The 27240-nt window shown below is 38.1% G+C and overlaps 1 protein-coding gene across 5 annotated transcripts in view; it reads left to right on the forward strand.

Moving 5' to 3' along the window:
• brf1a (BRF1 general transcription factor IIIB subunit a) overlaps nt 1-22846 on the forward strand; it is a 56478-nt gene extending 33632 nt beyond the window's left edge. For 2 of the 5 annotated variants that reach the window (XM_077537950.1, XM_077537951.1), the window contains 7 exons: nt 2631-2692; nt 4253-4334; nt 4423-4478; nt 6430-6704; nt 17191-17242; nt 20687-20831; nt 21743-22846. In XM_077537950.1, coding sequence (XP_077394076.1) covers nt 2631-2692; nt 4253-4334; nt 4423-4478; nt 6430-6704; nt 17191-17242; nt 20687-20831; nt 21743-21780 — 710 coding nt within the window. In that variant the 3' untranslated portion in view covers nt 21781-22846. The remainder of the gene's footprint in view (nt 1-2630; nt 2693-4252; nt 4335-4422; nt 4479-6429; nt 6705-17190; nt 17243-20686; nt 20832-21742) is intronic. The other 3 variants (XM_077537952.1, XM_077537954.1, XM_077537953.1) reach the window with 3 other exon arrangements.
• Nucleotides 22847-27240: the final 4394 nt, after the last annotated feature.

Raw genomic sequence — 27240 nt, forward strand, 5'->3', positions numbered from 1 at the left:
TTTCATTTATTTTTCATTTTTATTTTTTAATTACCCACACCCCCCACCACCACCCAAAAAAACAACTTGACAAGACTATTTTGGATATAATCTCTATAATCTCAATCTCAAATGTTTTTTTTTTTTTTTTTTTTTTTTTTTTTTTTTATCTTCTTTATTTTTATTTTTATTTTTCTTTATCCACAACCTCCCATGACCACCTGAAGAAAAACAAACAAAAAAAACAGCTTGGCTAAACCATTTGGCTGTAATCATAAACTATAATTTTTTCTTATTTTCTTTTTTTTTCTTTATTTTTCTTTTATTTTATTTTATTTAAATTATCCACACACCCCGCCACCACCTGAAAAAAACATCTTGACTAGATTATTTTGGCTATAATCTTAATCTCAAATTTTTTATTTTTTATTTCCTTTTTTTTTTTTTTTTTTTTTTTTTTTTTTTTACCTTCTTTATTTTTCTTATTTATTTATTTATTTATTTTTGTTATTCACAACCCTCACCACCACCCGAAAAAAAACCCCAAAATAGTTTGACTAAACTATTTTGGCTATAATATTAATCTATAATTGTTTATTTTTTTCTTTTTCTTTTTTTCTTTTGCTTTTTTTTTTTCTTAATTTTTCTTTTTTTTTTTTTTCATTATCCGCACCCCCCACCACCACCCGAAAAAAACATCTTGACTAGACTATTTTGGCTATAATCTTAATATATAATTTTTTTTATTTATTTTTATTTTTATTTATTTAGTTATTTATTTATTTTCTTTTTTTCTTTTCTTTTTCTTTTTTTTAAAATTATCCACACACCACCACCACCACCCGAAAAAAACATCTTGACTAGACTATTTTGGCTATAATCTTAATATATAATTTTTTTTATTTCTTTTTATTTGTATTTATTTAGTTATTTATTTATTTTCTTTTTTTCTTTTCTTTTTCTTTTTTTTTAATTATCCACACACCCCCACCACCACCAGAAAAAACAGCTTGACTAGATCATTTTGGCTATCATCTTAATCTCTTAATTTTTTCTTTTTTTTTCATTTCATTTTTTTCTTTTATGTTTATTTTTTCTTTTTCTTTTTTTATTATACACCCCCCACAACCCAAAAAACAGCTTGACTAGAATTAGTTTTTTTTTTTTTTTCTATAATCTTCCAGAATTGTCGCCACATAGGATAACTACTGGTCATAATCTGATTAAATATGCATCAGATGGCCTTGCAGAAAAGTCAGCATTATTATCTACAGTACTTGGGGGGGGGTTGTCAGGTCAGTGCAAAAAAAAATGTCCATGCAAACATGCAAAGTTGACAGGTTAGACATGATCACAAAACATAAAAGAAAATGTAAAGATGAGTGCAACATTGTTTCTTTTCTTTTTTCTTTTTTCTTTTTCCTTTTTCAGTTATTTTTCTTCAAAATTGTTTTCATTATTATTTATATTTATTTTATTATTATTATTATTAATGATCCACCACCCCCCAAAAAACAGCTTGACTAGACTATTTTGGCTATAATCTTAATCTATATATATTTTTTTAACTTTTTCTTTTTTTTGGGGGGGACTTTTTTAAAAATGTATTTTTCTTTCTTTTTCTTTATTTTTATATTATCCACACACACACACCACCACCCCAAAAAACATCTTGAATAGACTTTTTTTTTTTTTTTTTTTTTTTTTCCCCCAATAATCTTCCAGAATTGTAGCCACATAGGACAACTACTGGTCATAATCTGATTAATAATGCATCAGATGGCCTTGCAGAAAAGTCAGCATTATTATCTACAGTACTTTTTTGATCTTGCCAAGGGGGGGGGGGGGGGGGGGGGGGAAAGACGTCAGCGCAAAAAAAAAGATTGTCCACGCAAACATGCAAAGTTGACAGGTTAGACATGATCATAAAGCATAAAAGAAAATGGCTCAAGATGTGAGTGCAATGTTTTCTTTTCTCTTTTTTTTTGTTTTTGTTTTTTTTATTGCCAATTCAGCTACTTGGTGGATATCAAATGAGCTTTAAAAAAAAGAGATGGAAGTTAAGCTAGCAGGATATCATTAAGACTAAAAAGGGAAGAAAATGGACACATTGAAAGGGCAAGACAGGATTTTTACAGGAAGAGAAGAATTTTAGCCTGCAAGAGATATCCGCAAAGACAAAAAAAAAAGCGTTGGAGACCTGATGAACGACAAGAAAACTGCAGAGGACAAAGGATTTTTATTTTTTTTTTGAGGAAGAGAATCGCATGAAGCTGAAAAAGCGGAAAGATGACGAATGACAAACTTGACGAGCTGACCTCCGTTTCACTTTTGCATTTAATCTTTGTCATATTTCTGCTCTTCAGTCTTTTTTTTTTTTTTTTTTTCCCCTTATCCAGCGGCGTGCGACTAGCGCCAGGCTAAGTGACCTCCCCCAAGTCTTATCAGCTGCGCCGCTGTCGCTTATCAGCTCGCGCTTAACGCACAGGAACGTCTTGGAGGGCTGCGCCCGCCAGATAGCAAGTCAACGGACGAGATTTTACTTTTCAGTCTTTTTTTTTTTTCCTTTAGACCAGGAAGCTTCTCCTTCCCTTCAGTATGTCACAAATCTCACACACGTTTTTTGTTGCTTCTGCTGGTTTGTGTGACAGAAACGTCCGCTGACGGTGGCGAGCTGGACCTCAGCGGGATCGATGACAGCGAGATTGAGCTGGTAACGTCAACGAGATGCTACAAAGTCCTGGTTGGGCGGTTGGGGGCAGGCGGTGGAAAAAAGCGTTTTGGGTGATGACCTCAGTATTAGGGAGGTAACGATATCCAAAAATCATGCTACGATATGAAGGTCACGATACGATAATTATCACGATATTGTGGGGATGTTGATGATACAAAAAATGGTCAAAATTTTCTAAATGAAAAGAGCTCATACTAAAAAAAAAAAAAAAAAATTAAAAACATATAAACAATCTAAATTCTCTAATAAGACTTAATATTGAGGCAAGCACACAATTAGTTCCTCCACATATTGACTCGCTTCACAAACATATTATGTTTCCCTTCATCTGACCAATAGCGTGGATTTTAAAAATAGAAGGGCCAAAACATGCCTTGTGAAAATTAAACCACTAAAAAACTAGCCACCAGAGGCTGCACAAATGGAAATCAACTGACTTGAACAGATGTGACGCTTTTAATATCGTGGCATGAAAACGACGATATATCGTGCCAGTTTTAATATCGCAATATCACGGTATTGCCATTATCGGTACATCCCTACTCAACATATGACAACAAATCGACAATGAAAAGCGTCATCGGGACCTTTCCTTTGAGGTGGGACGCAAAATGTGGTTTTGGGGGGAAAAAGCAAAAAAGCTTTTGTTTTGTTTTTTTCCTCTTCCATTTGAGAACATATTGAAAAAAAACGTCATTACATATTTGGAATGTGCTCATCAAGACCGTTCATTTGATTTAATGTCAGGTTTTTGTTAGGGGTGTGCAAAAAAAATAATCGATTCTGCAATATATCGTTGTGGGCCGCATTACGATACACGTATCGATACGCAGGCGTCAGAATCTATATTGCTCATTAACTTTAAACAGCCTCTTTGAAGTTGCGCAGGAGAAGTGGGCGCGCAGGAGACACGGGTGCCTTTGCAGCTTGTATTGTACCAAAAAAAAAAAAACACAGCAGTGTATTTTTTATTTTTTACAATAATGTTTTGGTGTAAATACTGTATGTCATGATTGACAGCATAGTAACCGATCGAGAAATCCTCCATCGAGACGGTTAATTTCAGGTGTGACTCAACATGGCTCTGTCTGCAACATGATTTTGTACTTTGTTGCTAGTGACTGAAAAAAAACAACACATTTTTTGGTGCTTGTGTCATGAGCTGAGGCTATATTGACAATATAGCTACATATCTGAAAAGGCTTCGCCAAGACCTTTAATTTGAGGTGTGACTCGATGTGGTTTGTTTGACTTTGTTACTAAGGGGAGGTTTTGACCAGCTTTAAACTTCATACTGCAAAACACATGTTTTGGACAATAACGTCATCATAGAAAGATAGATTGACAAGATAGTTACAGAACTGAAAAGTCCTCTTCAAGACCCTTAATTGAAGGTACGACTCCATGTTGGTTTGTTCCCAACTTCCGACCCTTTTACTGGTCAACTTTGAGGCTAGCTACGAAAACCAACAAGCTACATTATTATTATTATCAGATATTTTGGTACAGATTTGTGCAAGCAAATGCGACTCTTTGCAGTACCTGCTCAGCGAAAAGGAGATCAAGGTCAAGACGGCTCTCTGGATGGCCGAGAACTCTGAATACCTCAAAGAACAGAAAGGTTCCTCGTCATCTTCACATTGTCAACATTTCTATTTGTGAGTTTGCTTGTGTTGGACCAAATGATTGTTTATTTTTTTTGTTTGCAGAAAAGGAGGCCAGGATCGCTAAGGAGAAGGCGTTGGGCATCTACAAGGAAAAGAAGGTACCAACGCTTGCCTTTCTGTGCCACACGAATTAACGTGAGTTTAGTTCAGAATGCTAACGCTATGCTACAAGCGTGAGGCCTTTGTTGCTCTGTGGACGGCTGCATATCTTAAGAAACTATACAGAAACTTCAACCTCACCTTGTAAATTTATCTTCATTAGTTGGCTTCTTATGGTACTTTCAATGTTAGCTTCTGAAGTTAGCTTCCAGCGCTACCTCTAAATTCATAGCACAGAGTGACGTGTTGGCTTCGAAAGTTAGCTTCAACTTTGGCTAGAATTAGCTGTTACCTCTGTAACGAACAATGATAGTTTCCGACGTTAGCTGGTTTGGTAGATTCCAAGGTTAGCGTTAGCATTACCTTAAGTCCAGTAGATAAGACCAGTAACATTACACGTATGACAATTCTGTTATTGGCTTCCAAAGTTAGCTTCAACTTTGGAAAGCTAACCTTAACTTCTCGGACATTTGCTTCCAGTAATAACGTCAACGTCACCTTATGATTTCGCTTCCAATGTTACATCCATCTTATGTAGGTAGATTCCAACATTCGATTCCAAGGTTAGCTTCAACCTCACCTTTTAAATTTAGCTTCATTTAGATGGCTTCCAATGTTACTTTCAATGTTAGCTTCTGAAGTTAGTTTCCAGCGCTACCTCTAAATTCATAGCACAGGGTGGCACGTTAGCTTCCAAGGTGAGCGTCAACATTAGCTTCAACGTTGGCTAAAATTACTTTCCAATGTTACCCCTGTAAAGAACAATGATAGTTTACGACATTAGCTGGTTTGGTAGATTCCAAGGTTAGCTTTATTAGCATTATCTTAAGTCCAACATTAGCTAAGACCATAACATTTACACGTATGACAATTCTGTTGTTTGCTTCCAAAGTTAGCTTCAACGTTGGAAGCTAACCTTATCTTCGCTAACGTTTACTTCCAATAATAGGATCGTCATCTTATGATTTCACTTCCGATGTTACATCCAGCTTCTGAAGGTATATTCCAATGTTTGATTCCAAGATTAGCATCAACCTCAACTTTTGAATTTAGCTACATTAGTTGGCTTGTAATGTTAATTTTAGTACTAGCTTCTGATGTTAGCTTCCAGCACTACCTCTAAATTGATAGCACAGGGTGAAATGTTAACTTCCAAAGTTAGCTTCAACGTTGACTAAAATTAGCTTCCAATGTTACCTCTGTAAAGAACAATGATAGTTTCTGACGTTAGCTGGTTTGTTAGAGTCCAAGTTTAGCTTTAGCATTACCTTCAATGTTAGCTTTGGAGATAAGCTTCCAACATTACCCGTAGCATTACATGTATGGCAATTCTGTTGTTGGCTTCCAAAATTAGCTTCAACGTTACGATGCTAACCCTAGCTTCTTAAACATTTGCTTCCAGTAATAACATCGTCACCCTATGATTTTGCTTCCAAAGTTACATCCAGGTTCTGAAGGTAGATTCCAACGTTCGATTCCAAGGTTAGCGTCAACGTTAGCTTCAACACTGGCTAAAATTACTTTCCGATGTTACTTCTGCAAAGAACTGATAGTTGACAACATTAGCTGGTATGGTAGATTCTAATGTTAGCTTTAGCTTTACTTCCATTGATAGCTGTCCAATGTTGTTTCCAATGTCAGTGTTAGCCTTGGAGATAACCTAGAGTTTAGATTCTAGATTCCAATGTTCGCTTCCAAATTTAGCGTCAACATTACCTCGAATGTTAACTTGGATTATTAGCGTTCATTGTTTGCTCCTGAAGTGAGCATCCAACATTTGAACGTTAGCGATAATGAAGCTCAACCTTAGCTAGTGGCCAACACGTTACAGAAACGACAACAACAAAACGTGCAAATAGGATGAAATACTTTTTCCAGCAAATAATTGTTGGTTACGAACTATAGAAAAATGTGTGAGTTGATAAATCGTGTGTCGTTTTATGCAAACAGCGAGCGGCGCCGAAGCGGCGGCCGGCCATCCGGGCCGGCACGGCCGACGAGGCCATCGGGAAGATGCTGGAGCAGAAGAAGATCTCCGCCAAGATCAACTACGACGTGCTGAAGGACCTCAACATCAAGCCCGCCGTCAGCCCCGCCCACAAGGCCCAGTCCCCCCGGGGACCCACCACCACTACGACGGCCACCAAGCTGAGCAGACGCAGCAACCCAAGGCTGGGACGGGCGTCACTCAACCTCAGCACGCCGCTCAGCTCGCTGGGCAAAAGGTCAGTGTGCACCACTAATATGCTTTTCGTTTGGCCGCATAGTAACTTCAACTAGACTAAGTGCAATTATGCAGAAATTGTGTGGGAATGCTGAAAGCTGAATGCTAAGCTGAATGCTTATGAAGGAAATATGAAGGATAAATTATGTGAAAAGTAATTAACTATTAGAAGTAATAGTTGTATTACTAATCATTTTAAGTTGTAACTTGGAGTTGAATGACAAATGAATAAGAAGAAATTTGAACTGGAATCTGGTGAAGGTGGGATTCAAATCCTCGCCTCCTGTTTACTTAACCAAGTCCGCCACTAAGCAGTATCAGAGCGCTAGTAATGATGATCAGTTGTTGGAAAAGTTGGAAAAGTTGATATTTAATGTTAAATTGTGTGAGTACTGTAAGTAATACGGAATCAGCCGATATACACCCAGGAAGGTGAGAATGTTTGAAGCAAGTTGAACGGTATAAATCAAAAGTATTATGTAGGAGTTGTTTCTCTGCAAAAAAAAGTGAGGAGAATAAAAATATGAATAACATAAGTGGGATGCTTTCAGCATTCCCATAATTAAAAATATTAACAAAATAAAAAGCCGTTCGGTAACACTCATGCCGATGTTACCTCATCATGCTAACATTATATGAGGCCTGGTCACCAAAAAATAAAAATAAAAAATGGTGGTGTGGTGTGGTGTCCGCACGGCCGGATACCACACTTCACGCAACCTCACCAGACCACAACCGCCCGTTTTCCATTACAACTGGCGCACGGTGAGAAGGGGGCGGCAACATTTGAACTGTCCACGCAAAGCTTACACTCCGCATTTGCGTGCGGCTCTGAGATAACATTTCCTGAGTGGCAAGTCGCGCCAACATTGAACCATATTTACAATTTAATATAGACCACCATGGATGAAATATTGCGATTCATGACCAGCTCGCGAAGACCGCTATTTCTGAATTGAGAGGTCTGCCGCTGGAGCTCCCATTCAAGTAAATAGGAACACACCACCAGCCTCGCGATTTTTTAAAACCACAAACATTACAAATCCACCCACAAGTACCTTTTAAATTATAAATATAGTTAAGCGTTGTTGTAAAACATTATTATATTTACTATATAAAGGGTATTTTTATGACTTCGGCGAAGACCGGCGGGCGCTTCTGCCTCTCTCGCATAAAACAAGGAAATGGGTGTGTGCTACGGCGTTGCTTGCGGCGGCAGCGGCGTTGCTGTCGGCCAATCAGACGACAGGTGACATCACGTCCCCGCTAGTCCCCCGACAACCGGCGCTGCAGAACCGCTGTCGAAAGGGTTCTAAACAGCGGTTACAACGGAACGGCTCTACCCCGAAAAAGTCCCATGGAGACACTCACATCTGGGGACAAAAACTGCTGCTTCGGTGTGGAACCGAACCGGACTGCTTTGAATCTCTCAAAAATGAAAATGTATTTCATCTTCTTCAGGTCAACTCAACTCAACTTTATTTATGAAGCGCTTTAAGAACAGGCGTTGCTGTATACAAAGTGCTGTACATAAACATCAGTTTTGTGGTAAACAAGAACAAAGCAAACATTTTGAAGTGCGAATACAGGTTTGTGTGTTTTTTTGTTTGTTTGTTTTTTACAAGTAAATACATTTTACATCAGTAAATAAGAAGTAGTGAATAAATAAATACATAAATAAGTAGACTTGCCTGTAAAAAAAAACAAAAAAAACAAGGCAATGCTAACTTGCGCTCACGATGCTAACGTCAATGTAATGCTCGCTTGAACTACTGAGCACACGTCGCTTATGTGTTAGCAGAATTTTTAAAAAGTGGGACGACGGCATGTCTATCATCTCTCGGCATAAATAATGTGCAGCCTGGGAAAAAAGCCCCGAAAAGAAGGCAGCACGCGGTCGGGGGGTTGCGGGGGTTTAGGTCAGAATGGCGCCCTTTGAGCTTGTTATTGAAAGAGCGACGGTGTGGCTGCGCTGACAGTGCAGCCATTGTGCCTTGTTGCTGAGAGGCCACATTGTGGGGCTCCCCTTCCACACGCCACCCATCCCCCACTTTTAGAAGGCTTCTGTTTGCTTGTTTGCCGCCGTCGAACAAATCAGCCCGTGTTCAATCACATATGCAGTAAGCAGTGTTAATTTTCACGCCGTTAGCATAAAAAGTTATACTGTCAGAGTAAAGTTCCTTGAGTGTCTGAGTGGATGTTTAGGTGTAACCTGAATAAGCACTTACCTTGAGTGTTTAATTGACCACGCCCTCAATTCCGGTGAAGGCGGAATTTTCCAATTTTCCAGCATACTGTAAACATTTCAATAGTACTATGGCGCATTAGGGCTACGTATAAATATATTTTTAGAGGGCAGGCACATTTTCCGAGAAAAAAAAACTCACAAATCTACCACTGCAAGAAAATCGTAACTTTGCGACTTTCTAAAGTGGCAAATTTGCGACTTTCTAAAGTGGCAAATTTGCGAGAGAAAAAAAACTCAGAAACTCACGAGAAATACATGTAGTGTGAGACTACAAGGGCGTATTAGGGCCACATATAAATATATTTTTTAGAGGGCAGTGGCAAATTTGCCACTTTCTAAAGTGGCAAATTTGCGAGAAAAAAAATTCATAAATTTGCGAGTTTGGAAAGTGCAAATTTGCGAGACAAAAAAAATCCTAAATTTCTAAGTTTAGAAACTGGCAAATTTGCCACTTTCTAAAGTGGCAAATTTGTGAGTCTCTAAAAAAACTCAGAAACTTAAGAGAAATAAACGTCGTATGAGACCACAACGGCATATTAGGGCCACGTATAAATATTTGTTTTTAGTGGGCGGGGGCAATATAATGAGAAAAATTTTTTAAATTTGCGAGTTTAGAAAGTGGCAAATTTATGAGAAAAAAAAAACTCGTACATTTGCAAGTTTAGAAAGGGGCAAATTTGTGACTTTCTCAAGTGGCAAATTTGCGAGAAAAAAACTCAAATTTGCGAGTATAGAATGTGGCAAATTTGCGACTTTCTAAAGTGGCAAATTTGTGAGAAAAAAACTCACTAAAGTGGCAAATTTCCGAGTTTGTAAAGTGGCAGATTTGGTGCAAACATTCAAGTAGTACGCTATATGTATTTCTTATAAGTTTCTCAGGTTTTTTTTTCTCGCAAATCTGCCACTTTACAAACTCACAAATTTGCCACTTTAGCGAGTTTTTTCTCACGAATATTCCACTTTAGAAAGTCACAAAATTTGCCACTTTATAAAGTCACAAATTTGCCACTTTCTAAACTTGCAAATTTACGAGTTTTTTTTTCCCACAGATTTGCCACTCTAGAAAATTGCAAATTTGCCAAATTCTAAACTCATAAATTTACGAGTTTTTTTTTTTTTTTTTCTCACAAATATGCCACTTTAGAAAGTCACAAATTTCCTTCCTTCCCTGTGGCACATTTAACATTCTTTTTTGGGGAAGGGAAGGAAGTATGTATTTGTTTGTTTTTTTTTGTTTTTTTTAACTTGATCAAGGTGTCACCCTCAGAGGTCGGTTGTCTGGCATCACGTTCAAGTGTCCCAAGTTTCAAATCTTGCTTGAAGGTTCTACTCCTTGGAGTACTGTGTCAAATGGCGTCAGAAGCGGGACGCTTCGGTTTGTTGTCTTCCTTTTTGTGCATTTTTGCCATATTTCACTTGCGTTCTTGCAATATGAAAGCCGCTTGCCAAACATGCCCCGCCCCTGTTCGCTCCATCCTCACTGGAAAGAAGCGGGATCCAGAAATAGCGCCTAATTGCCCTCGAGCGCTATCCTCTCCCGAGTTCCTCTCTCCATTTTTTTAAATTTTTTTTGCAGAAAGAGAGAAGAAGAAAGAGAATTCCTGACGGGGGTTTGTTTTCCAGCGGGAGTCTGTGTTGGTTTTGCGCCACGGAAAAACTGGCAGCTCAGCACTTTAGCCGGCAGATGTTTGTGCCCTCCCCAGGACGGTTGCGGGGCGAGAAAAGGGGGTGCGAGACAGGAAATGTCGCGTTTTCTCCCAGGCGGCGGCAGCAGCCGGTGTCTGTCGTACCAGGCAATGACTGAACGGCAGGTTGACGACTGTGGGAAAGGGGAAACTGGGAAGTTGGGACCGGGGTGTGAAGTCCACTCATCCTTAGCTCTGATGCATCAAAAGCAATCGTTACCAGTCAGCTTTTTATGCTATTTAGAAGAGGTTAAATTTTAATCCTGTTGGACCTGCTAACCCCTTTCACACGATCTTTTTTTTTTTTTTCGGCACCACCTTCTTCTTTTTGTTGTTCTGTAAAAAAAAAAATCAGAAGGGCGGGGGTGATTTCGTTGACCTGGAAATTTTTCATTTTCTGGGTTAACAGTGGCAGGACAATAGATGGATGTGAAGTTTACTAAACGGCACTCACCGCTTTCACTCTGTGTCAAGTCATTTTCACTTTACATCTTTTATATGACACTCTTTGGGGGAGGTCAAATTTAATCTTACCTTCTTCTAATGAAACTGAAGAATCACACTAACCCCTGTCACACAACCTCGGCTTTTTGTAACTATTCGGTGCAAACGAATCAAAATGGTGGGGGCAACATAGCTGACCTGAAAAAAATTCAATTCTGACTTGGAGTGAGAGCTGTAACCGAATCAAGACAGACAGGCGTCTGTGTAAAAGGGGTGCGAAACACCTGACACAGCAGCGTTAAAGGGGCTAGTGCAACTTTGAAATTGTTGTCAAGACAGTTGCTTTTAACACAGTAATGCAGAAGTACGAGTTACACCTCTCAAGTTGCAAAAGTCTCCGGTCCACTTCAATTTGGCTCGATACCTTTTCGCGCAAAACCCTGAGACGGGGGGGTGGGAAGCTGTCTTAGTGAGAATGTGGATTTAAATTGGTCGCCTTTCGGGAGATTTCCTCTTCCTCTTTTGTCCCTTTAAACTCAAGTCTCCCTTACATAGATTAATTTTTCGTACATACGGTTGCAGTCTTTGCTCCTCGCCCATCCCCCCTTTCACACGCACACACACTCACACCAAATCCGGCGGCTAAACTCCGTCAGCCGTCACTCGCCTTTTGCAGCTCAGGCGGCGTCTCATTGGGCGCTAAGCTGATTAGCGCCGCGTCGCTAAAGCCGGCGGCTACTGATAGCCTAACACAGGAGCGGTTAGCAAGGAGGCGGCGTTAAAAGCTAGCGGACACTTCATTAGGTACACCAAGGCCTCCCTGCTAGCTTAGTAGCTTCGCTTCAGGTCACTTTGAAGGTAGATCAAATGAAACATGAATACAAAATGAAGACATTTTGGGAACAACATGAGACACCAGAGATCTTGCGACGGGCTGTTTCTGTGCGTGCTGCTGTTTTGGTTAGCGAGCGTTGTTTTCAATGTGTTTTGTTGGCATCTTAGCTGTTTTTGTTGTTGTGTTTTGAGTGCTGAGCAGATGATAAAGAATGAAAAGCAGGAGGGAAGACGTGACTCAGCAGAGGATGTTTGCAGGAAGTCAACAGCTTGTCGGGCCTGAAGGCAAAAAACATTTCCTGCCTGCACTGCAAAAAATCACCAGTCAGCACCAAAGTCCAACTTTGAACATCATTTACACAAAAAAAAAAAAAAAAAAAAAAAAGGCCTTCATGTTGCTGGAATGATGAATAGTAACAAGAAATAGAATATTACAATATTTTATTTTAAAAAATTCAAATAAGTAAAATAAAAACTAAAATAACTTTTTGATCCCTCTTTTGCATGAGTATAATATTTTTTTTCTCCCATTAAAACCCTGACGTATATGATCTGATACCTGCATTGCACTGATAATCCATTAGAGGGCAGTGTCACCCCCGTAAGCGACCTTGCAAGATGATCGCCCCCAATTAAGAAAGGAGAGACATCTACACTTGTTAATAGTGTCAAAAAAAAAATTATTTCTGATTTTTACTCATAATATACTAATATGTTTGATATAATATGTCTGTCTACTATGTTTTGGCCAGTTATTAATAGGGATGTAACGATAAGCGCAATATTGTAGTATTAAAACTGCCACAATAGCATTGTCGTCATGTTCATAATTTTTAAATGCAACACATCTGTTTAAAGAGGTCAGGTTGATTTCCATTTGTGCAGTTCTAGCACCCTCTGGTGGCTAGTTTGTTTGTTTTTTTTGTTTTGTTTTTTTTGTGCAATTTAATTTTCATTAGGGAAGTTTTTGCCCTTCTATGTTGAAAATCAGATTAAAGTCAGATTAAGAGAACGTAATATGCCTGTGTAACAAGTCAATATGTGGAGGAACTCAATGTGCGCGTGCAATCCGTGCATTAACAACATAACATAACGTAATAATAATAAAATATAATAATCATAACTGCTGTTATATACAAAAGCACAATGTTTTTGTTTTTTTGTTTTTTTTAGTATGAGCTCTTTTTCTTTTTTTTACAATATTGTGATCTTTTTTAAATATCACCAATAGGAGTGTGACGATATATCGATATCGTGATAAATTGTGATACTTTGTCTCCCGATAGATTATCGATACGTTATTTGTAGCTAATATACAGCCTCTATAACGGCTCCATTGTTCATGAATTATTGAGCAATTACTTGGTGGGCCACTATGGGGAGCGCCTCATAAGAGTGGCGGGGAAATGGATGCAAGTCTTCAGGCGAAGAAAACTCACCAGCTTACTTTGACTTGTAGAAGACGATTATCTGTCCAGCGGTTGACTCACTTTTGCATACGTTTCTATGAAAAATGTGGATTATATATTCAATTTTAACATATTTTATGTTTCGACTTTTTGAAGCACACAAATTTTAAGGAATATCAACACAAAAAAATTGCATCACAGTTTCTAAAATTAAACAACTGACTATGGAGACCATTATGCTAAGGGGTATACTAATGCATTAATGTAAGCCAAGTTAATGCTAATGCTAAGTTACCATATTGAGCTAACGTTAAAGTAATAATAATGCTAAGCTAATTCTAATGCTAAGTTCACATGTTAAGTTAATGCTATGCTAATGTTAAGTCAGCATGCTAAGCTAATACTATGCTAATGCAAAGTTAGCATGCTAAGCTAATGCTAATGTTAAGTTAGTGCTAAGATAATGTTAAATTAGCATGCTAAGCTAATTTTAATGCTAAGCTAATATTAATTTAACATGTTAAGTTGGCATGCTAAGCTAATGCTAACCTAATGCTAATCTAATTCTAATGTTAAGTTAGCATGCTAAGCTAATGCCTGACTGTGTAACTGACTGACATGTAGCATGACAATTTTGTTTATAGAAAGAGGTCTCTGTTAAGAAGACATTTGTGTTTAAAAAAAACACACAAAAGTACTCACTGTGAAGAAGACACCAGTTTAAATATTGTGTTTCAGTGATGGTACAAAAAGAAATGATTTTCTCAGAGAAAAAACAGTTTGTCTTATTTAGTTTATGTTTTATCGTAGATTATCGGGGATTTACTACCTGACCAATATATCGATAATCGTGGCATCATCATATCGTGAGATAATCATTATCGTGAGCCTTGTATCGCATATCGTATCATATTGTGAGGTAACCAGAGGTTCCCACCCCTAATCGCCAATCTCCCCAAAATATCATGATAATTATCATATCATGAGCTTCATATTGTGATATCTCAACGTTTGGATATTGTTACATCACTAGTTATTAATGTACAAATTTAAAGCATTGCGACCGGATGTATCAAATATGACACAAATCCATAGTCTTAAGTGGAAGTTGATTTGCATTAAAAAAAAAAAAGCTTATTCAAAAGAATTAAAAAAATATTTTATTTACAAAGATTCCAAATTTTCTCATACATTTCATGTATTTCATGTTTATGGGGTCATTTCAAGGCCAACTGAAAGAAGATTTATCACAAGATTATGCTATTATTTTGTTGGAAAAACGATTTATTTAACCCTTTCAGACCCTTTGATGGTTGCAGCGAATAAAACGCATCGTTTGGATGATGTCAACACTTCTGCTTCATGATTGGATCCTACGTAAACCAATCACAATCGCAAGTTGATTTTTTTGCATGACGTTCATGTTAAAAAATGTTGCTATAACAACTCAAAACATCAGATAACCCCCAAAAAACATTTGCATGTTGTTCTTATGTGGGAAAAGTCCAAATCAGCAAAAAATCATTTAATTTTGCCCAGCAGAAAAAAAAATGCGGGTAATAATTGTGAGACCCGAGTGAGACATCAGCGGCGACGGCGCGTCTGCGAGAGCGCCTCGTTGTCAGCCCCCCCGCCCTGCGTGATTTATGCGCAGGGGCCGCAGGGGGCGCTCAACTCCGGCGGCGCGTCGGGAGCCGATCCCCCGCCACCGCTCCTCGTCAAGTCGGTTGCCATGGAGACCCGGCTCAGCCGGCCTTTGACCTTTGAACTCCACCGGACAACCCCGTCAGCTGTAAACAACCAACTCAAGTTGCTCTCGCTAAGTGACTGCATTATTCTCACGTTATTACCGTGCCTCGCTCTGGTTGGCCCTTCATCATCATCATCATCATCATCATCATCATCATCATAAGAATTAAAGCTCCCAATAAGACAAATTACTGGTGGTTATCAAAATAATTTTTACCATTGTTCAAGGATATTGATAGTAACAATCAATTTGTTGCACTCATAATATAATAATAATAATAATAATGATGATGATGATGATAATAATAATTATAGCACCTAATAGGTGACTTAGTGGCTGGAAAAATATCAATTAAAAATATATATATAATTCAAGCCAGTCCAAGCAGCTTCATGCTCAAGTGAGGATGATGATGATGATGATTATTATTATTACATTATTATTATTATTATTATTATTATTATTATTATTATTATTATTATTATTATTATTACTATTATTATAGTACCTAATAGGTGACTTAGTACCTGGAAAATAATATCCATTCAAAATATATATAATTCAAGCCAGTCCAACAGCTTCATGCTCAAGTGATGATAATTAGTGTTGTTCTGATACCGGTATCGGCAGAGGTGCCGATACTGCATTAAAACAGTGGTATCGGTATCGGTGACTACTCACAAGTAACATGCCAATACCATTAATTCCAACGCTAATATAGGATTTTGGATGCAGCATCTTGTGTCTTGCTAGTGCACGACATTCACTGTATGTGACATGTTCACTGCATGCCGATCTAAGATATCCTATTGGCCCTTGAATGCTCTGAACCAATGGCAGGACGGCTTTTTCATGTTGAGGTTAAAAAAAAACTTAAGTATCGGTATGGTATCGGGATCAGCCGATACTGCAAAGTTGGATATCGGTATCGGTAGCGGGAGCCAAAAAACGGTATCGGAACAACACTAATGATAATAATAATAATAATAATAATAATAATAATAATAATAATAATAATAATCAAGGCAGCCAAAAAGGTAATATAGTGGCCAGAAAACATCTATAGGTCCGAATTTTTATTTTTTATTTTATTTTTTGTAAATGTAAGAACAAAATATAACAATTTTCAATTGAGTATTAGCAGCTATGTGCTTAGGCATGAATAATAATAATTAATATTAACAATCATATCATAATAATTAAAGCCCCCCAAAAAGGTGACATTATGACTGGAAAATTATATTAATTAAAAGAAAATGTGAATAACATTGGTTAACCCTTCCAATAGCTTTGGCAGTTCTTTTCTTGGCGCACTAATAATAATAATAATAATAATGATGATGATGATGATAAGAATGAATCCCAAATCATAACATTTCATCCACATTCAATTTATAAAATAGCTCAAATGTGTTGGGATTCTCAATACCACTTTTTTTTTTTTCAATTCTTGCGTAGTGTCCGATACCAAGTACCGGTACCGATCAAGGTTATTTTAGTGAACTAAAACTAAGGAAAAAATTCAAACTAAAATTTAAAAACAATTTTGTTAACAAAATAAGTTAAAAATGGAAAATGCTTTTTAACAAACGAAAACTAACTGAAACTACATTTTATGTTTACAAAATTAACTAAAACTAACTCTAATTATAACAAAAATGTCCTTCGTTTTAGTCTTTGGTAATGAATTTAATGCATGAGCCTTTTGGGGGACGATTTTAAATGTGATTTTTAGTAGATTTATTTTGATAGTAACCACAATATGGACGTTTGAAAGTGTGTCACACGGAAGTGATGTCATCTAGCAGTAGCCGATAGAAAAGCACCTTCAGATGATGTCACTCCCATGCTGTTTTTTTAAATGTTACGCACAAGTAATATACATAAAAAAACACAACTAATACTGAAACTAAAGCTAAACTAAAACTAAGCATTTATTAAATAACTAAAACTAGTAAAACCACACACAAAAAACTCAAAACGAAATAAAAACTAACTAAAATGAAAAATTCCAAAACTATAATAAACCTGATACCGATAAAACTACTACTTTTGAGCCATAAAAAAAAAAAAAGACAGATTAAGATTAAGTTGAAGTGTTGTTTGTTTGTTGTCAGGTTGCAGCCGTTTGTGAGCGGGCACCCCAACAAGAAGATGGCTGTGCAGCAGGTCAGATTATCTTCATCATCATCATAGTATAGCTTTTGCTGCCATGACGACCAGTGGGTGGGGTTGGGCGTGGTCTCGGGGGGTACAATTTACATTTTTTTTTTGTTAGTTTTAAATTCCCGAGAGGAGAACGCTGTCACAAAAGAGTCTGACTCAAATTTATTTTGTTTTCCCTTCAACAAACCCCCGAAAAGAAGCCCCCAGCAAGCCCCACCCCCACCCCAAATTGACACATCATTTCCTGATTTTTTTTTTATTATTATTTTTTGGACAAGATGGCGGCAGTCGTTTTCCGTTTTGTCATTTGACTTCCTGCCTCATCCTGGTTGCGTAATCACTAGGGGTGGGAATCTCTGACATGAGGCCGATTCGATATGTATCTCGATACACAGGTTGCGATTCGATTGAAAAACGATTATCTTTCAGAACAGAACGGTTCGATGCGGTTCGATTAAGTTTGGGAACGATACGATTTACGATTCGATACGATTCATTTCAATATTCAAAACTTATAGTGACATTTGTTGCTTGTAAACATTAATCTTAAAACACCACAAATTTTTACAGTATCTACAAATGTGTTTAAAAAAAAACAACAAAAATGTCTTCTATATTTTTATATATTGAATCAATTATTTAAATGGACCGCAACAAAGGGCTGTGCGATATGACTGAAAAATGTATCAGGTTAAATATTTATTAGTCGTTATTGAGAGTTATAATTGTTTTTTTGTTTTGTTTTGTTTTTAATTCAAAATAAGGATCAGGAAAAAAAGGCTGATAATTCAATTTGAAATATAAATATTTAACCTTTAAAAAGACACCAACACAATTAAACAGAATATGTGCACATTGTGAAGTATTTCAGAAACATAAATTTAAGACATGAAATAAACCTACCGTCCAGCCAAAAGAAATATGAAGCCACCTTATGGAACAATAAATCTATCAAACACATTTTAACCACTTAATATATCCAAAAATATTTCCAAAAGTGCCCTTCCCTTTTTATCAACAATTTTTGTTTTTAACAATATTTGTTTTTCTTTTGCCATCATATTCATTTTTGGTTAATGTATGACATCTTTTTGTTTTTTTTTAATCTGAGACAAGATGATGACCACGGAATCACGACTGTTTGTTTTGTTTTTTTTGGGCTGTCATTCATTTTGCGTTTGATGACGTAATCACGGGCACGTCTCAGTTCTCCTATCTATTGCTCATGCTAGTTGTATACATTGACAGGGAGCCACAAACTGAGAAATGAGATACTTGCAGTGTGCTTTTAGCATAGCTGGTGTGTTGGCTGTGGGACATACCTGTGTCGTTTGAATCCATGCATTGGATCGTCACGGGAGTTATTCTTTTTGGCTCGCGCGCAGTACCAACGCCAGCCCGGGACATACAAGTGCACCGAGAGGACTCGATAGCAATGGGTTAGCTTCTGCTAACTGTTGCATGTTGTCACTCGTTGTGCGCGCGCGCGCCGTGTCGCGAGCACGGCGTTGACGGTAGGCTCCTCCCCAAGGTGCGTAACGTCTTTGCATTATGTTTACAACATCCGGGGGAATGAAGCGTCTCTGAGCGCTACTTTGCTAGCTTTCTGTAAACAGGGAAGTAGCTTGAATAGTGATGCTACTGAAATGTAAACAAAACAAGTAGAGCACGGCGCAGAACTCTTGCTATTGTTATGAAAACCATAAAGCCTCACTCGCAACCGATTCACAGGCACGCGATATCCGGTCCACAGCTTTACAAGCAATGTATCTAAGGATTCCCGGCGGATTTTGTATCGGTTGACAAGTCTGCTACCGATACGGTCGTTTAGCTCCCCTTGACGACCGATGGTTCGGTCGAATCGGTTTTTTGTCCCACCCCTAGTAATCACGTGCCAGCCAGGAGAAAAAGGTTTACACGAGTGACGGGGTCAACGAGCCGCGTTACTTAGCAACAACGCCCCCCTCCTTTGGGAACGGGAAGCGATGGTCCTCCGTGATTGGCCGATTCGGCTGCCCGTTTTATGTAATCTTGCAGATTAGAGCAGATGAATTTGCTAGCTCGCTCCTAGGAATTAGACCGTACCATTACCCCATGTAACATCGTCTCTGGGGGGCTTGAAATGGGAAAATGGTGTGGTCTAATTCCTAGGAGCGAGCTAGCAAATTCATCTGCTCTAATCTGCAAGATTACATAAAACGGGCAGCCGACTCGGCCAATCACGGAGGACCATCGCTTTTTTGGTGGACTCAGAACCTAAGTTATTTTTATTTTTGTATTTTTTTTTATTCGCATATCGTCATTCTCGTGGATGTTTGTGTGAGTCAGCAGGCAGGAAGGAAAGAAGAAGACGAGCTTTGTTTGTGTAGACAAGGATGAAGAGTAGATTCAGCTCTTTTTTTGTGTGGGTTTTTTGGGTTACTCGTGATAAACACGTCTGCCAAATTTCAATTCAAACTGGCTTTGGGAGCAGAATTTTGAAAATGTTGAAAGGATGTGGGGAAATTATCACAATAAATCTGAAATGTCCTCTTTTGAAACCAAATTTTGAGTCTTTTTCAGGCATTGCTTCTTGAGATTTTTCTTTGTTTTTTGGGGGGGGGGTTTACTCGTGATGGACAAGTCTACCAAATTTGATGCTGCTAAGTAAAATTGATCTTGGGAGCAGAATTTTCAAAGCGTTCTGGAAATGACCAGAATGAGACTACAATGGCTGCTTTAAAACAAAATGGCAGACTTCCTGTGACTTTATTTTTTTGAGCATTGCTTCTTGAGAATGCTTTTTTTGGGGGGGGGTCTACTTGTGATAAACATGTCTACCAAATTTCATTTTTCTAAGTCAGGTTTTTTTTTGTTTTTTTTTTGACAAAGACAAACAAGAAAACAAAAACCAAAATCATTAAAAATAAATAAATAAATAAATAATAATAATAAATAAATAATATAATAACAATAATAAATAAAATAATTTTAAAAAATTAATAATTGTCTATCAATTTTTTTGACAAAGACAAACCAATAATAACAAAAATTTGTAAAAATAAAAATAAATTAATAATAATAATAATAATAATAATAACAATAATAATAATATACCAAAATTAAAATCAAAACATTAGTAAAAGTAACAAAAATGACCAACAACATGAAATGTCTATTTTGAACTAAAATGGTTGACTTTAGATTGCTTTTCAAACGTGGCTTCTTGAGGCTTTTTTGTGGGTCTACTCATGATAAACATGTCTACCAAATTTCATGTTGCCAACTCAAATTGGCTTTGGTGGCTACGTTTACATAGCGGAACCACATTTTCTTCCTCCCGCCTGTCAACAACGCACGCAGAGAGTCAGTCCATGTTTTCGAGTCGTGTCACTCTGTTGTTGTCTAATCATCAGAAATATATATATTTTTTAAAATCTATCCTGCGATATTTCCCTGTTTGCTCAGCCGGCCCTCCCAACACCGGTTGCCGTGGCGGCGGCCCCCCCGGCCGTGCTGGTGGAGAGCGGTCCGGTGGTGTACGACGACGAGGACGACGACGACGAGGAGGAGGACACCTGCGTCAGCGCCATGGAGCTGATGGGCACTCAAGGTCAGTCGGAGGTCGTTGGCATGTCGCTAGCTCGTTAGGCGCCGCCTGTCTGTTGGTCTCCACTTTGCCGCAATTAGCGCCTTTCATCAACCTCGCGCTGACATTCAAATGACCTTCACAGAGTTGACCTATAAAAATGTCTGAAGGTAAATAATCCACACAGTCAATAACAAGGTTGTTGCTATTGTTTATTTTTGTAAAGTTTTGCTATGTAGATATTCATCATATTGACAATGTCGTTATAAATCGAAAACGCTAATCAAGACAGTTCATTTGAGTTATGATTATGTTTTATGTTAGCATATGTTGACAGCATAGTTCCACACGTGAAAAGTGCTTGTCAAGACCTTTCATTTGGCGTATGACTTAATGTGGTTTGGTGAGATTACATTTTTGACCTTCCTTGTGCACTTTAAGCCAATTCTGATTTACCGCTGGGGGAAAAAATAGCTAATTACATCATCATAAGAGTGTATAGAAGCCTAACAATTACATATCCGGAAAGCCCTCATCAACACCGTTAATATAAGGTACGACTTGATAGTGTTTCATTGATTTGATTTTTGAAATTATGCGTGAACTTTGACCTCAGATGACCTCCTGTAGAATAAAGGCAATTGTCACTTAAACCGAACCTTTCCACCAAGTTTGAAAACTATCGGATGAAAATTGTCCCAAAAGTTTTTGCTCTTTGACCAAATTGACAATATTGTGACCTTTGACCTTAGACCTTAATACTTTGGCATGTCCAAAGCCGTGAAACCAAGGAAGAGAAATGCTAAATATCAAAGCTATACTCTGATTTTATGCTGCATAAGATGCTATCATAAACCCCGGAAATCCTTCTTTACAAACGGCGTTGCAGCGGCAGCCATTTTGATGTGTCGTGTTTTGTTTTGTTTTTTTCCAAGCAGATTATGGCTGTGACGATTACGACGATGGCTTCTAGCGGCGGCTTCTTGTTTGTTTGTTTTCCTCCTCGGATTTCGCACCACTTTGCACGCCTGAAGGGATCCAAAGCCGAGAATGACGGACAAAATGTCTGCTGTTCAGCAATTAAGATGGCGGCGGCGCCGGCGGCACACGTCCCATTTGGGGTGAAAGACGTCACGTCAAGTCGGACGCTCGTCAGAAGTTGACTCCAAGTGGAAAAGCTTCACCCACGTAAATAAGCGCTTATGAAAAAGCTGAAAATGTATGCATTTCCTGTTTGGACAGGAAATCCAAGCCACTTCCTGTTTGGACAGGAAGTGGCTTAAGGACAAGCAAGGTTTTTCTCTAAACTGTTAAGCTGCCAAAGCTGCTTTAAGTTAAAATGTTTACAAATCAAAGAAAATGAACACGTTTATTAGTTTTCATTTATTTATTAGCATGTTCGCTAGCATCATGCAAGCTACTTCTTTAAATGGGTAATATTTCTATTGTTGTAATATTAATTAGATTTTAAGTTGGAAAAGAGTTTGTTTTTTTTGGTGGACATTTTCACAGATGGCATACGGTGAGTGAACATTTTTGTTTGTTTTTGTTTGCATTTTTTTATTTTATGATGGTTGTTAGAAAGTGGTCACTTGGGGGTGCTGGTGAGGTGATGGTGGGGTAGCGACTCGCGTTTTGACACGTGACATCATACATGTCATATTTCACTTTGTCACGTCAAGATGATGTCGCTGGATGTCACGAGACGTCATCGTGTCTCGTGATGTCGTGACGTCATTCGACATCTGACGTTGTGATGTCATAAGTCACATGATGTCTCAATGTCACGTTCCATGTTGTCACAGTGCCAGATGTCACGTTAGATGATGTCATCATGTAATGACATCATTCCACAATGTCACGTATCACATGACGTCTAATCTTGTCACTTTTCACGTTCTTCCAAGAAGAATACAGTGTGACAAGCAAACAGGAATTTTTTTTTTTTCCCCCGCCAAAACAAAACAACCTGTTGGACTTGTCAGTAAATGGCACATAATTTAAGTTTATCAATAAATGTTTCCGAGCAGGAAAGCAAACTTTTGTTGATCATTTCCACTTATAAATGAAATTTGAGATTTTTGGAGCACTTTAGTGTGATATGGAAAAAAGATCCCGGTTTGAATCCCAAATGGGATCCATCTTGATTCCCACTGACAACGGGCAACGTGGTGTGACACTTTGATTTATTTGTGATATATTATATTTACAGTGACCCACACACCTCGCCGCTGTCTTCATATCCAGCTGTGCGTGTCTGTGTGCGTGTGTCAGTGCAGCCCTGTAATTACCTGCAGTCAGATGTGTTGGCGCGGTGCAGGTGGGGGAGACAATTTAATTAGAGGGAGGACGGAGATGACTGCAGCACACCTGCGACTGGGTAGTATATTGTTTGTTTGTCCGGGTACCCGTGTTGTGGAGGAAGATCCAATCTGGTGACCTTTAAAGCTAATATTCATAAATGTCACATTTTTTAGACATAATATTCATTTTCCTTAAGTCCAGGGTAAAAAAAAATAAGGCAGGCCATTTTAATTAAAATTTTTAATTTAAAATGGCCTGCCATTTTTAATTAAAATTTTTAATTTAAAATGGCCTGCCATTTTTAATTAAAAATGTAAATGAATTAAATGAAGTTTTAATTTATTTCAATTTAAAAAAAATTTAATTCATTTTTTTTAATTTTTTTTACATTTTTAATTAATGTATTTATTTTATTTTTTAATTAATTAATTAGATCTATTTGGGCCAATCAGAAGCCCGAAGAAAAACATTACCGGAAAAGGCTCAATCATGATGTGTTCATGAAAACTGTGAATTCACAAGACTGAACATTTATGTCCACGGAAGGGGATGCCAAAATAATAATGCCAAAAATGTGAAACAATTTTAGCCAATCAAAGCTTGATGAATTTTTTTTTTTTTTTTTTGGAAAGGGCACAGCCACGCTGCATTCGTTAAAGCTGGGAACTTTGAAAATTCCGAAAACGTATACTTGTACATGCTATTCTGGCGCATAACATCAACAAGTTTAGCCAATCAGATGCTTGTAGAACGTCATTTTCGGAAAAGGCGCAGCTGTGCTCCTTTCAAGGGGACTTGGAATTAAGACGTTTTGTGGGGGGTGGAGCGGATGACTTTTGGAGGCTGCCAATCTTTTAACGAGCTCATGTGAAGTCAAGTCTTTGTCTTAGGAAAGACACCATCATGTTGTGTTCAAGGAAAATGGGAATTCAGCAATATTGTCTACTCTTATGGAACCGTCAAGTCCACGCTAAGGCACCAGAAAAGCTTATTTCGTCAATCCGAAGTGTAAAGAAAATAATTTCTGCATTCACTGAAAATGGAAATTCAGAATTTTTTACGGAATGTTGCCTTTTGAAGTCTGTTTAGTGCCAATCAAAAGTCTGAAAGTTAATATTGGGAAAAGACACCATTGTGCTGCATTCAACAAAAGTGGGAATTGTGATGTATGCTAATAATTTTAGTTAATTAAAATTTAATTCAATTAATTAAAATATCAAATTCTTGTTGCAAGATATCCGCTTCAATTCCTAAACCATCCTGACGTTTGATGTTCAGGGAACGGTGGAAATAACATTGGGGGGGTGGGTTGTAACCATGACAACCAGGGGCGGAGCTAATGCCATGCAGTGAAACAAGTGGCTACCCAGCAACTTGGCAAGTTTTCTTCAATCCCATGACCCTTCACCTTAACCGACTTAATGACTTCGGAGTCTCGCCGGAGTCGTGATAGTTAAGGATAGATAAGGTCAGGAGAACCAGGGGAAAGATCAAAGGAAAGTAAGATGAATCCAAGTGAAATCCAGCACCAGCTAAACACAACCTGCCCCCACCCAGACAGTTTACAAAACCGGAATCTGACGCCAAACCCCAGAAACCTCTCAATTCCCAACCGATTAGGGAGCTCTCAAGAGAGACCAAAGGAAAAACTAAAGAGAGAAAGGAGGGAAGTGAGATTCACAGACAAAAGTTACTAACACTCACTAACAAATCCACATTGAGTGCTAATTCAACCAATGTCACACTTATAAATAAAGCAAACCCATCAAAATTTGGGGTGTATTTTCACTGGCGGCAGCAGCACTTCGTCACCACCAAGCCCCACCCCGTTTCATTTGTGAATAAATACAAACGCAATCAAGTCATTTCACGTCACGTTTTCAGGAAACCTGACGCGGAAAACATTTGTGGAGTGGTTTCCATGGAAACGAGGCCGGATGCTTGCAACATCAGGACCACGACGACTTAGGTAGGAGAATTTTTATATATATTTTTTTTTGCCTATTGTGTTTTTGTTTTTTTGTTTTTTTTTTGTTTGTTTTTTTCCTGGGGCCGTCTTGGCGCTATTTCGCTGGTCGTCCTCCCACGCCGCACGCCCCCTCGTCAACCTTCTCGCCGATGCAGACAAAAAAAATACACAAAAAAAAATGAGATGTAGAAAAAATAGGCAGTGGAAAGTCGGCGCGCTTTGCGGCCGGAGGGGAACGAAAACGTCCAATCGGAAAACACAAGTTGAACTCGGACTTGCAGTTGGGGATGTCTGCGCTCGTCCTCGGGGGAGGAGCCAAAGAGAGGCAGGGAGGGAAGGAGGGAGGCGGAGAACACAACCCTGAGGGTTGGTGGAGGAGGTGCCTCTGCTTCCCCGACAAGCGCTTTGTCTTCATTGTTGGCGCACAATGAAGACAAATTCCTTCATTTTGATGATGCTCATTTTAAGGCCCACAGAATTTTGTGCTTTATTGCTATAAAAATATGGAATCTACCAAAAGAAAGATTAGTCTTCTTTCATCAGGGAAAAAAAAAGTATATTTGTATCTGTTTCCGTTTTGCAGCAATTAGCATTAGAATATAGCTAAGTTTCATCACTAATTCACAATTCTGGTGAAAACACTGGCAAAAAGAGCTTGTTGCAACATGGTTGATCTCTTATACGCTGCTGCCACCTGCTGGCCGTTTTTTGTAATAACTAAATTTTGCTTCACTTATGCATGTCAGAAGCTGCATCAAAGCCTTCTGTATGCTCTAGCATAATAAAAAAAAACTTAAATTTAAAATAGAAGGTATTTATACGTTTTTGGGAGCAAATGAGTGAATAATGGAGTGATTGTTTGGAGCCATTCTTTAATTGAAAATTGTCTTGTGAATCAAAATGGAATAGATTGAAGAAATAAGAATCGAGTTGTCAAGTCTTCCAACCTAAATGGCGGCAAATGACTTGAAAGCCGACCGATCGTGTGCAGGTTGACACGAGTCGGCAAAGGCGGGACGGAGGTTTTGCAGAGAAATCGGCGGGGATCGTGAGAAAGGTGCAGAGGATTTACATCTGCTCCTCTTGAGAGTTGACGGATTGATTTTTTTTTTTTTTTTTTTTTTTTGAGCTTATTTTGGGGGGATTTAGCTGCTTGGCTAATTAGCGCCGCCGATTCTTGAGCAGTTAGTTGCTTACTGCTCCACTTTCGGGAATCGATTGCTGAATTGAGAATTGAGATTTGCCTCACAAGAGTCAATGCTAACATCATTTGATACAATCCAGAAGAACAGTGATAATTTATTTATTTTTATTTATTATACATACATATTATATATATATATATATGTATATATATATATATATATATATATATATATATATATATATAATTTATTTATTTATTTATTTATTTTAGGGGTAGGAACCTACCTCAATACGTACGATACGATATGCAATAAATCCACGATAATCTACGATAAAACTAATCATATAATAATAATAATCATAATAATAAATAATGAATACAATAATAAACCATCCATCCATCCATTTTCTTGACCGCTTATTCCTCACAAGGGTCGCGGGGGCCGCTGGCGCCTATCTCAGCTGGCTCTGGGCAGTAGGCGGGGGACACCCTGGACTGGTTGCCAACCAATCGCAGGGCACACAGAGACGAACAACCATCCACACTCACACGCACACCTAAGGACAATTCGGAACATCCAATTAACCTGCCATGCATGTCTTTGGAATGTGGGAGGAGACCGGAGTACCTGGAGAAGACCCACGCGGGCACGGGGAGAACATGCAAACTCCACCCAGGAAGGCCGGAGCCTGGACTCGAACCGGAGACCTCAGAACTGGGAAGCGGACGTGCTAACCACTCGACTACCGTGCCGCCCCAATAATAAACCAATAAATAAATAATAATTCATAAAAAAATCATTATAAATATATATATATATATATATATATATATATATATGTATGTATGTATGTATGTATGTATGTATGTGTGTGTAACTTGTATAAAATCCTTCTTTCCAAATGAGGGAGAGAAGAATAAGTAGAGAAAGACAAGCAGGAAGTAGAAGAAAAGGAGGAGGTGAAAATGTTGAAGGTGGACTAAAGTCATTGTGAAGAGGCCAGACAAGATGG

Source organism: Festucalex cinctus, chromosome 12, assembly GCF_051991245.1.
Source record: "Festucalex cinctus isolate MCC-2025b chromosome 12, RoL_Fcin_1.0, whole genome shotgun sequence".
NCBI classification, from domain to species: Eukaryota; Metazoa; Chordata; class Actinopteri; order Syngnathiformes; family Syngnathidae; genus Festucalex; species Festucalex cinctus.